At 39.0% G+C, this 11560-nt stretch overlaps 1 protein-coding gene across 1 annotated transcript; it reads right to left on the reverse strand.

Annotated features, from left to right (window-relative positions):
* Positions 1 to 470: 470 nt before the first annotated feature.
* On the reverse strand, positions 471 to 9667 carry LOC141334163 (polyunsaturated fatty acid 5-lipoxygenase-like). Its single transcript, XM_073839294.1, has 13 exons — positions 9480 to 9667; positions 9285 to 9363; positions 8399 to 8518; positions 8151 to 8260; positions 7597 to 7763; positions 7348 to 7479; positions 7033 to 7236; positions 6766 to 6852; positions 6219 to 6388; positions 6002 to 6117; positions 5366 to 5466; positions 5096 to 5266; positions 471 to 4725 (listed from the first exon to the last, which is right to left on the reverse strand). The coding sequence occupies exons 1-13, from the start codon at positions 9649 to 9651 to the stop codon at positions 4546 to 4548; spliced, it is 1809 nt and encodes a 602-aa protein (XP_073695395.1). The 5' UTR covers positions 9652 to 9667; the 3' UTR covers positions 471 to 4545.
* Positions 9668 to 11560: the final 1893 nt, after the last annotated feature.

Below are 11560 nucleotides of genomic sequence, written 5' to 3' on the forward strand. Positions count from 1 at the left end.
AGCAACGCAGTTTAACCGAAGACTATGCACGAAGACTATGCGCGCAGATATCCATGCCCGTGCGCGTCTGTGTATTTAACTGCAACGCGCACGTCGCGCAGCCTTTTACACAGAAGTACATGCAGTGTAGGAATAGTTGGTTACACAAGTTTGTATAGTTAATTGTGTTGTACATGCAATTGTCAAGCAGTTTGTGATGCATTTTGGAAACAGGAGATGGCCTAATGCGCCGCCTGGCTTGAGAAACCCGTTCTCAAAGACTTACTTTTAGTCATTATATGGGTAGCACACATATTCAGAATGCCTCCGGCAGAATTCATATTAGCCATTTAAAACTAGATTAATTCCAAGATTACAGTGAGATTAATCTAGATAAAAAAAATCCATGCCCACCGCTAGTGTTTATAGTGACATACTTTAAAGCAAATGAGTTTAACAGCACACATAATAAAACTCTAAACACACTGAGGTAACAATTGAAAATGTCTAGTTTATTTATAACATGATATAGTTCAGTAATACACCAAGGGAGCTTTTTGCTGAATATTCTCATGATTACAAATGTTACATTCATTTTAGTTTAATAAACAAGTAGTTAGTCAAGTAGTTACTTACATTTTAGACAAAATATTTACGGTTTTGTTCTGTTTCACCAACAAAAATAGTTCCAAACAAGGATCGTAACAGACGTATAGCACATTCTCCAAGCAACGTTTTACTACTAAATGAATCAGTGTTTTGCTGGAATCAGTTGAAATAACTCAATAACTCACTCATGAAGTGACTTACCGCCAACTGCTGGTGGTTTATTATCTTTAAAAGTATACATCCCCAACCCAACATTTCTAATTTGTACATTCATAAATGTATTAAAAACATTAATTTATTGCATTTTTAATTTTGAAGTGTAAATTATTTAATATGACTGCTAACAGCCATATAGAATTTATTGATAAATGTATACATTTCAAAAGTAAAAAAAGGCCTTTATAAAGATAAATCCAATATGCAGATTTAAGATGTAAAAGCTGATATAGCACTGATGAAAATATTGCTTCAGAATAAATTACATCACCAGATATCTCTAAGTGGTACCCTGGAAATCCAGAGGTCTCGCGAGAGCACAATTTGAATTGTCTCTGCAAGACACTCTGGCATCGAGCAATGATGCAGGTTACTGCAATACGTAAGCAATTGTGGGAACCAATCAAATCGGTGTATCTGATGTAGGCTGGCCAGAGGCGAGCTAAACTGATGACGACAGCGCTGCGACGTCCGGATCATGTAGTAAACTTTGAAAGATCGCTGTCCCTACAGATGAACAACAAGTTGTTTGAAACGGCTTTGGCCGCTACAATGAACGAGTTAGACTTGGCTTTCCATATAAAAGAGGAACAGAAAACCGAAAACTCGAATCGTTCCTTTGCAAGAAGGACGTTTTTGCTGGTTTGCCGACTGGATACGGCAAGAGTTTAAGTTCACGAGTTCACGCTTACATATAATTAGCCGGAGAATAGTAGTGCATGTTTGGCGTGCTGTCCGGTGAAGGGCTCTGGCCCGAACCCAGAGTACGTTACCCCCCAATAGGAGTAGCGAGAACTCAGAGTGATGAGATGGGGTGGTGGAGGTTTACTGATAAACCATCGAGTGAATTGAGGTGAGTCAGCTGTATTTAAACCTATGGCGCTGATTGACTTGTGATGTTTACGCTAAGCATCTGACGCGCTTCTCCCGAACTTTGTTAATGAAACATCATTTAGTTCTGCTGGTAGCTAAGCGTGTATTGTTGTGATTGGTCGTGGCGTTATCCAATTGCGTGCAGTTAGAGTTTCAAATGCATGCTTGGTGCCGCCCCTCGAGTTAGGCAGTTTTCATTGCTCGATCCCAGACCCTTAATCTTAATAGATTAGGGTCTGGATTTTTCCAGGCTACTCTAGTGGTACTTTTATGAGGACATTTATCTGCTGATTTGAAAAGTTCACTGTATATCATAGAAATAAATTTAATTTATGACAGCCATGAAATTTTATTTACTTTTTACATTAAACACATTAAATATTACATATATGCATGTAATATAATGTGTATTTCCATTACATGTTAAGGTCTTAAATTTCATATAAGGTGGTATTAACCCCCTGGGGTCGACAAACGCGTATTTCCCAAAAGGAACTTCAAATCCATATGAAATCAACACGATGTCCAGTCTCTCCTGTCTGCTTCATTATTTTTTAATTAGATCACGCCCACGAGCTATTCGCTTTTCATATTCTAATGTCCACGTGAGGGCGCCGCGCCAAAAGTAGACGCCCACATCACGGTAAACAAAGGAGAATCCGGGCTACTTGGTCCTTTCTGGAAGAAGACGCTGTTAGGAATAAAACTTACTTCAGAAGATGAACATTATGTGAGAAACAGCGCGATCCAGCAGAGGAGATATTTACATGAGTAAGTTTTTTTTCTTTTATTAGCCTACTTGTTAGTTGTTACTGTGACAGAATGTGCAAACATTTTACCAGTTAAGACTTTTTGCCAACTATAATTCCTGACTACAGCAAGTGAAACATTATAAAGTATGTTTCATTTCACTGCATCTTAATGTCTCACGATGCCAGGATGCTTTTAATAGACTATACAATAAAGTATTGTATAATACACACAAAGCATGCTTATGTTTATGACTATAAAAAGATCATATTATTTATTTAGTTATTTATGTATCTTACAACAATAGGATGTAATATGAGGGTTTACACTGAGTGTATGTTTAGACAATATGTATTAGTAATACTGTGTTCTCGAATGGATGTTTAACACGATAAACAATTATTATTATTTTCTCAGATATAAAAAGAATGAGAGCTTTCATTTGATATATGACTCATCTATGTCTGGCAAATTTGAGTGATATATATATATAATAATAAAAAAAAACATTATTATGCAGAATATCTGTGAAACTAAACATGGAAAAAAAAAAACATTCGTAAGTTTTCCAGGTAATGGCAACAATTGTAGTCACTCAATTTAGGGTTTTTTAATATTTTTTTTCAGCACATTGATAAGACATGAAAGATTAAAATAGTTTACTATTTTATACTATTTTATTTATAATTGTTTACTTAAGCACATTCTGTTGGTCTATACCTCCAACTTTGAGCAAGACCAGATGAACTAATATTTTCTATTTGTTTAAATAATGTTTGTTTTTTGTTTGCCAAATAATCCTATGTGTCCACCCCCAGGAAAAAAGTTTAGTCTCAGAATTTTTTTTAAATTCCTGTATATAATGAAAACATTCTTTATTATTAAATATAATATAATTATATTTATGCTCCCACAGAGAAAAAAAAGCAAAACAAACATGAAAGTGCAGTCAGAGATGTTGAAATGAGTATGAATAATTGAATCAAAATCTGACTTAATAAATACCGTAGTACAGATGCATGAATACACACATTTATATTAATTAAGAAAAGAATTGAAAAGAAAGTGAATAATAAATGGATTGTAATATCCCTTACTTCCCAACAACAGAGTTCAATCAAACATCATTTCAAAAAGGTGTCTTAAAAAGGCAGAATAGTCTGTTTCACAAAACTATATTTTAAAGGTGCCATAGAATGGAAAACTGTGTTTACCTTGGCATAGTTGAATAATAACAGTTCAGTACATGGACATGACATACCATGAGTCTCAAACACCATCGTTTCCTCCTTCTTATATAAATCTGGTGTTTGAAAAAGACCACCGAAAAATAGGTCAATTCCAACATAACACCGACTGTTAGAAACTTTCCTGGGATCGTTAATAGTTACGTCTCCAACATTTGCATCCTCCAATCATCAGTAACGTCAGCACATCAGTAAAACAAGGCAAGCCACTGAGAGGACATGGTTAGCTTAATGCTAGCGCTAGGCTGTTACATTGCAATACATAAGATTTCACTTACCACATAAACAGAGAGATGACTGCGCTGATGATGGTGAATGATGGAGAAATAACTGCTGATGATGGCCAATGATTTACAGATCCTGAGCATCACTAACAAGCATCTGAACTTGTGCTGTAAGTCCTAGTGTCACTGCAGTATAACGTTACACAGAGCACATGTGATCGCTATAGTGAGAGTAAATTGTCGCCAATTCAAAACGGCAGATGCAACAAACTGCATATTAAAAGCAGCTAGATCTCTGTAATTAAATATATATATTTCTTCCATGTGTTAGCTATTGAGATGAGCAGCTTTGTGAAACAGCCAATCAGAGCAGAGCTCATTAATATTCATGAGCCTTCCAAATAAGGCAATAACAGAGCATTTTATTCTAGGGACAAATCCTAAGGTTGTAAATGGACCTGTAAAACCATTTCTGGAGATTTTCTGCCCTTTCCTATGCCATATACCTTCTATGTAGATATCCGAGAACAATTAAAAAAATTGTTTCAATGCATTCTATGGCACCTTTAAGTAGAGCTATTCTTCTCTTTCTATGTCAAACATGCACTGGCCAAAATTACTATAGTTAGGTCTGGCAAAATGTTTCTTCAAATTGCAACACTGTTGGGAATTTTGTCCGGGGACAGATAACAATAAGGCAATCTTAATTCAATATTCCGGCTCTTGATGGTGTTGGTCACCTCTTTTAGTTTGGCACGGAAAGTCTTTATGGCTTCCTCCACTGTTTGCTCTGTGAAGTACATATCTGGATACATTCCTAAGAACCGCTGGAGAAACACAAGTTCTTCAGAAAACACAAAAATGATAGACTCGTCTCTAAACAATATAATTAAACACAGTGAATAAATAAATAGACTGTTATTCCCCCCAAAATTGGCGAAGGGTCAGTTAAAATAGTTGTACTGCCTGACTGAAAAATACTTACTGCTATTTACAACAATAAGATTTTGAAATTATTTTTTTTTTCCCTCAAATACACTTCAAAACATCTCCAGTCTATTGTTTTTAACCTGTACACTGATGCTCTGTACCCTCAGCTAGGAAAAGGTCAACTTTTTTTTCACATCGATTTAGACTAGACTGCTGGCATGTTTTTACTATTTCAAGTGAAAAGTATGTGCAAATCAGACATCAAACCTCATTCTTCTGAGTCCGAGTGAGGGCCCAAACCGTTCCCAGAAGCTCTACGGAGCATCCACGGTCAGGCAGAGTGTCCATGATAAACTTCATATCCACTGGTCTCTTCTTTTGGGGAGGCGGCTTGCGCATGGTGGAAGGACTGTTGGGGATCCAGCCATACCAGTCAAACTGGAACATAAATGTTTACTCACCGATATTAGCTTACATATATTATCCAGGATCAATTTTAAACACTCTTGTTACTGATATGACAGTGAGTAACCTCACCTGTCCAAAGCTGACAGCAGCATGTTGTGCTGAAGCTGTGAATATGACGACAGTCAGGTACTCGACTAACTGCTCTCGAGATTCCAAACACTTGGGAAAGTCTGTAAACAGTGGCAGTATGCATTTAACTTGTGCACACATTTAAAGGTGACTTGATACCAGCGTTGGGGCAATGCAAGTAACGCAAGTTAAATAATATTACTTTTTCCAAGTAAATAGTAAAGTAATGCAATACTTTTTCCTTTTTTTCTTCTTCTGCAGTCTACTATACAGATGGGAATGTAGTACTATTCTATAAGCCTGAGGCTTTTGGTATGAAATGGCTTTTAAATTAGGCAAAAATAGAACTTTTTAAATTCAAAACAGACAACCCAGCCCTGCCCAGATTTAAAAAGTAATGCAAAAGTAATGTAAAGCATTACTTTCCATAAAAAGTAACTAAGTTACATAATTAGTTACTTCTTTAGGAGGAACTCAATATTGTCTTTGCATATAATGCTGTATTTTTAAAAGTAACCTTCCCTAACACTGCTTGATACACACAAAGATACATATCAAATATATATTACAAACAACCATGCGGGCTTGCACAGGCAAACACACACTGACATTTTGATAAGTTGAACAAGTACTCACTGTCAGAATTATTCATGCCAGAGCAGGCAACGTCCTTAACAAATCTTTGAATCTCCACATCTTCTTGAACCACCTCATCGCTTTTGTAGTAGATGTTGACCACATCGGAAACAAAGCTAAAGAAAGATAGAAAGAAAAATACTCTGGGTGTCAAATATTTTCACTGACACGCATGTGGACTAATTTGCATGGAAACTGAACTGTTGAAACCACCTACCGGTTTAATGTCTTCCAGATCTTCATGCCATCTTCTCTATAATAGTATTTGGGTATATCTTCAATACCTCGAGCTTTTATGTCCTCAGGAAGGCACAAGGACTTGAAGGTTAAAGTCTTCATGGCATTCTGCATCAGTGTCCCCATCCCATCTTCACTCAAGCTAGTAACCTTTGGATACCAAGAATACAGTTAACTCTTTTGGTGAAATTTTATTCTGGTGGATGTTTTTGCATTTGTAGTGATTTAGAAGCTACATAGATCTGTTGGTTTACAGAGTCTATTAAAGCAAACACCAGCTAACAACTTTTAATGATGCCTATGTATGTATGAAGAGGATTCAGCAAAAAGTCACAATATCCCAAACCAAAAGCTCAGATAATGATTCAGTTTTGTCATGATGAAGATTGGGTGCATCTGTAATCTATATTAGACAAAAATGAAGGCTTGCCAGACAAACACACAATAATCAAATCTAAATAAAATTTCTTTGTATCCTAATAAGATGTTGTCTATGTATAGAAATAATACATAAGCTTCAAAGCTACCCTGCTGAAGATCCCGTTTTTACTGATGAGCTTTTCACGGGCCTCTGCGTTGATTGCGATTGTGAAACGAACATGAGGCATCAGCAACTGTAAGAAGCAAATTATGCATTTAAACGTGCAGTAAATTTATAAAATAAAATAAATATTTAATGCTTTTGGTTAACATTAAACCATATAGTTGAAAAAGCAGGATATTAGAACCAGCAACCCTTCATCAATAAACTGACGTACATGAAACCTCAACCTCTTTAGCTAAAATACAGGTACCTTGTAAACAGGATGGACTGTGGACAGCTGTCTGTACATGGCCATTTCAAAAACCTCTGACACCAGATGTGTCTTGAGGAGGTGTATGACCAGCTCGTGTACAACGAAGTCAGAAGATTTCACCCACATCTTGGCCAGCATCCAGTCGTATTCATTATCACTTGGGAGAAAGATTGGGCTCATTTCCCCTGGGGTTTGACTCAGCTGAATCGGATTTAATAAAGACAACCAAGACTTTAGTGGGTAAATTCACTGCAAGACAACTTTTAATTTTAGTTAATTGTTTTCATGTGATACAGATTATGAGACAGATACCTGAATGGCGATTGGCAACATTTGATCCCATTCATTCTTGTACAGTAGGCAGATGGGTGCAGTCACATAGCGGCCTTTGGCTGCTTGCACATTGTTCAGTATTTCATAATCCACTATGTAGATGTTTCCTGCCTGTAAACAAGCATACAAAAGAACCCAGATTTGAGTCTTTTATGTAATCTGAAATGCGTAAAATGTTGTCACAATACAAGCAAGCAAGCAAGTGATTTATATCGTAATGTTTCTGACCTGTAATTCCTCTTGTAGTTCTTTATTCAGACTGCTCTGGACCATCTGATGGGTGACTGGGAATTTGTCTGGCAGTTGCATGCACTTTCTGATCATGACAGGATTGCAGCCGTTCAAAAACTGATAGCCAAACATGGAATCCTTATTCCAGTCCTGCATCACAATCTCTGTCCAGACAAAAGGAGAAACTTCACATCCACTTTTGCTCATATTTACCAAGGGGGCCAATATTAGTGGAGGGCACTGTATTTTTATTTATTTATTTTTTTTGTTCTTACATCCTAATACAGTACAATGGTTCATATAATCATCGTCTCCGAGTTAGGACCAAATAAACAGATAAATGTTAAGTCTGCTCTTTAAGACAACGAAAAGAGGCCGTGTTGGCAGTAGTATGTGCAAATCATTATATCATATTACATATTAGTGCAGTGTGTCCATGTTCAGATTTAGTGTTCATGTAAACACTTCCAAGAGGCATTCTTTTAGCATTATATCTAAGCTCTTTTTGAAAGGGAACAAACATTCTTGACAGAGGATGAAATCATCCAAACCTTGTACTGTGTTCTCCTTTATTAAAGGGCCAAATATGCTTTCCATGTCTGCAATGTTTTTCCAGGACTTGAATAAACCCTTTAATTTATCAAGTTTGAGTTCCACAGACCTGAAACATAATTCATACAGCATAATTAGAAACATGAGCACTATTGGTATGCTATTGCATTGTGCTGAATTTCATTCTGGAAAAATCTCTGTAACAAATCAACAAGGACTGTGGCCATGGCACAGTCCCCAAACTTACACTTCTAATAAATTCCAATTCCACTCTGATTGTTTTTCTGCATCAAACTGAACTTCTTTAGGAAGGTCATCCACTTTTGCATCTATGCTCCTCGGGAAGCCTGTGCCCCACTCTGTCCATCTTCAAGAAAAACAACAACATTTACTTGTACAGTTACACCAAGAATTAAATTTAAAGGTGGGGTGTTTTTTCCAGAACCAGAACCGAGTGCCTAAGAATCAAAGATCCAGGCCAGTGTCCTGTTCAAATACTGTGCTTCCATTGAGTTGAATGGAAATACTCCTTGTCTAAGCCCAAAATTCCCTTATGCGTTAGAGCTTGTAAAAAGTCAGAACTATTTATTTCTAGATATAGAAAAGTGAACATTATTTGTGAAAAGGTCAAAGCAACAGCTGCAAATATGTAAGCGAAGGCTGTGGTGTCTTTGTCAAACTGGCTAATTGGAACCCAGAAAAATGTTGGGCAATGTGAGAAAGTAAGTGTTTTTTCCTCATCTCCTGGAATTTTTCTTCCACTGACTCCAAATTCATATAGTACAGGTGAATATTTTCTAGTCTTAAATGCTAATTACAGATGCAGTGCTTATCCCTCTGGGGTCTGAGGGTGTTTTGGAGACATCTGTGCTTTTTCAATTGCTTATAAACATATACATGGTTAATATTTGAATTAACTGTATTCAGCACAAACTGGGCTACAATAATGTGAGCAACATGATTGATTTTTTGAGAAAGTAATGGTTATGCGTGGTTAGTGAAAAACAAACATTTTTATGTTACTGAAATAAGGCCATAAAACACATACAAAACATTTGTTCACAAGACCAATTTTTGTGTCAAGCACTCGAAGCTGTATTTGAAAAAAGAACCCAAAAAATCTTGTATCAAACCTGAATTTTTTCTGTCTAAATTCCAGTTCTTGTTTTCTGTGCTCTTGAAAATAGTCGCTGTCAGCCTGAGGCAGTTGAGCTAAATGAACACATAAAGAAATAAATTGTAGGACAGCATTTAAGACATGATTTAATCACAACTACATTTTAAACATAGCAATAATAATTATATTCATTATAAACATCTGCACATACCAGTGCCTTCTCGGATCATCACTTCCTTTTCATCATCTAACCAGCAATAACAGGGGAACTCAACACAGTCTTCGTGGGGTGTTTGCACTTTGATACGCTTACAAAACCACGGATGATTGCCATGATCCTTTTCAAGTTTTACCCAGACAATTCTCCCCATGTTCTTCTCCATACTGATATAAAGGGTGAACTCCTTAAAGATAACATTTATTAGAAATGTTAAGTGTGGGGTGGGGGTATTCAAAAAAGCAGATTTTTCAAGAAAGCTCAAAACAGCAAGTTTAGCCAGCTATGGCGCAATCGGTATCATTGTTTTTGGCATGCCCTAAAGTATCTAACAAGACCAGTCTCATAACAGGTCTGTCTGTCTCACTGGTTAACATAATAAAACCTTGATAAATCTATTTATTGGCAAAGCAGAAATAGGCAGATACTAACCGCAATATCCAGTGTTGGGAAAAAGTTACTTCGTATTGCATTACAATATTGAGTTACTCCATAAAACATTAACTACTGTAATTACGTTAGTTAGTTATTTTTTATGGAAAGTAACTATGTTACTTTTGCATTACTTTTTATATCTGGGCAGGGCTTGCTTGTTTGTTTTTAATATAAAAAGTTCTATTTTTGGCCAATGTAAAAGCCTTTTCACACCAAAAGCCTCAGGCTTAAAGAAAAGTACATGGTACATCTGTAGATCGCAGAAGAAAAATGTCCACTCTTCAGCAATAACAAAGGAATGTCATTCAGCGAGAGCGCTCTGTGTCTGTCTCTGTCGAAGTCATTGCTGTTTTTCGTGCCCAGTTTGGTACACTTTTATTTGAGTAATGGCTTCAAAACAACCTTTAAAGAGTTTGGCGGTTAAGCGCCCACATAGACGGTGTGTTCCTCCCTGCCAACGTTTCATTGTTGGTGGGGATACACACAGTCTATGTGTGGTTTGCTTGGGGGCGGAGCACGCACAGTCAGCCCTCGAAAAGGCTGGCTGTCCGCACTGTGAGCGTCTTCCAGTGCGGGTGCTTCGCTCCCGGAAAGCCCTCTTCGAGGAGGGGGCTTTCACCAGCGTTCCCCGCGGGTCTGGCCCCGCTTCCGCCGAGGCGGAGCGGCGGCTGCACTCGTGGGGTTTGCAGCTCGATCTGCTGGAGGGTATGGAGACGGGTGAACCCCTATCTCCGCCCTCACTCAGTGGATCGAGCGATCTCCTCCTGGATGTGGAAGCCCGCACTGCGGTTACTTCCCCCCGGGAGGGGATCCCAGAGCTCCTGCTGTCTTCCTCTGAGGAGGTTGACACCGGGGGTCTGGAACATGAGCCACAACCGCCATCTCGTTCGCCTCACTGCGAGGAGCTATTGGAGGTGCTGACTCACGCTGTAGCCAAGCTAAACATCGCTTGGCCCGCGGAAGAGATAAGATCTTATGAGCCGCAGCGAAGCGCTTTGGATGAGCGCTTCCTGCGGACACAGTCAGCACCCCCTAAGCGGAGTCTTCCCTTCTTCCGCGATCTACACAGAGAACTCTCTAGATCGTGGGAGAAGCCGTACTCCTTCCGCCTGTTTAACCCCGCCGAGAATTATGGAAACGTGGCGGGCGCGGAGGAGTGCGGTTATAGGACGATGCCACGGGTTGAGCAGACGCTTGCGGGCTATCTCTCACCCGGCTCGGCGTCGTCCCTGAAGGCTCCGCCCTTGCCCACAAAGCCGCTTAAGGTTACATCAGTCTTGATGGGCAAGGCGTACACGGCAGCAGGTGAGGCTGGTTCATGCCTTCATTCAATGGCAGTTTTACAAGCCTACCAAGCCGACCTGCTGAAGGAGTTGAGCGATGGTGAGGAAGTGAATGTGTCAGAGATGCAACGTACTGCAGATCTCGCTCTGAGAGGCATCTCTGGCTGACCCTGTCCGAAGTCAAAGAGAAGGACAGGGTCACACTTTTGGACGCCCCCTTGCAGCCATCTGGCCTCTTCGGTGCCTCGGTCGACACGATTGTCGCCAGGCACCAGGAGGCTCGCAAGCAGGCGGCGGCGTTCAGGACCTTCCTCCCTCGCCGAGTGTACTCCTCTGGGGCTGCTGGACGGGAGCAGC

Source organism: Garra rufa, chromosome 4 (genome assembly GCF_049309525.1).
Source record: "Garra rufa chromosome 4, GarRuf1.0, whole genome shotgun sequence".
Lineage (NCBI taxonomy): Eukaryota > Metazoa > Chordata > Actinopteri > Cypriniformes > Cyprinidae > Garra > Garra rufa.

Coding starts and splice junctions, on each gene's coding strand:
- LOC141334163 (XM_073839294.1), bottom strand. CDS start 9,651: ATGGAGAAGAACATGGGGAGAATTGTCTGGGTAAAACTTGAAAAGGAT. Junction 8,519..9,284: donor TTTAGACAGAAAAAATTCAG/GTTTGATACAAG, acceptor TTTTTCTTGAAG/ATGGACAGAGTGGGGCACAG. Junction 5,467..6,001: donor TGGCATGAATAATTCTGACA/GTGAGTACTTGT, acceptor CACTGTTTACAG/ACTTTCCCAAGTGTTTGGAA.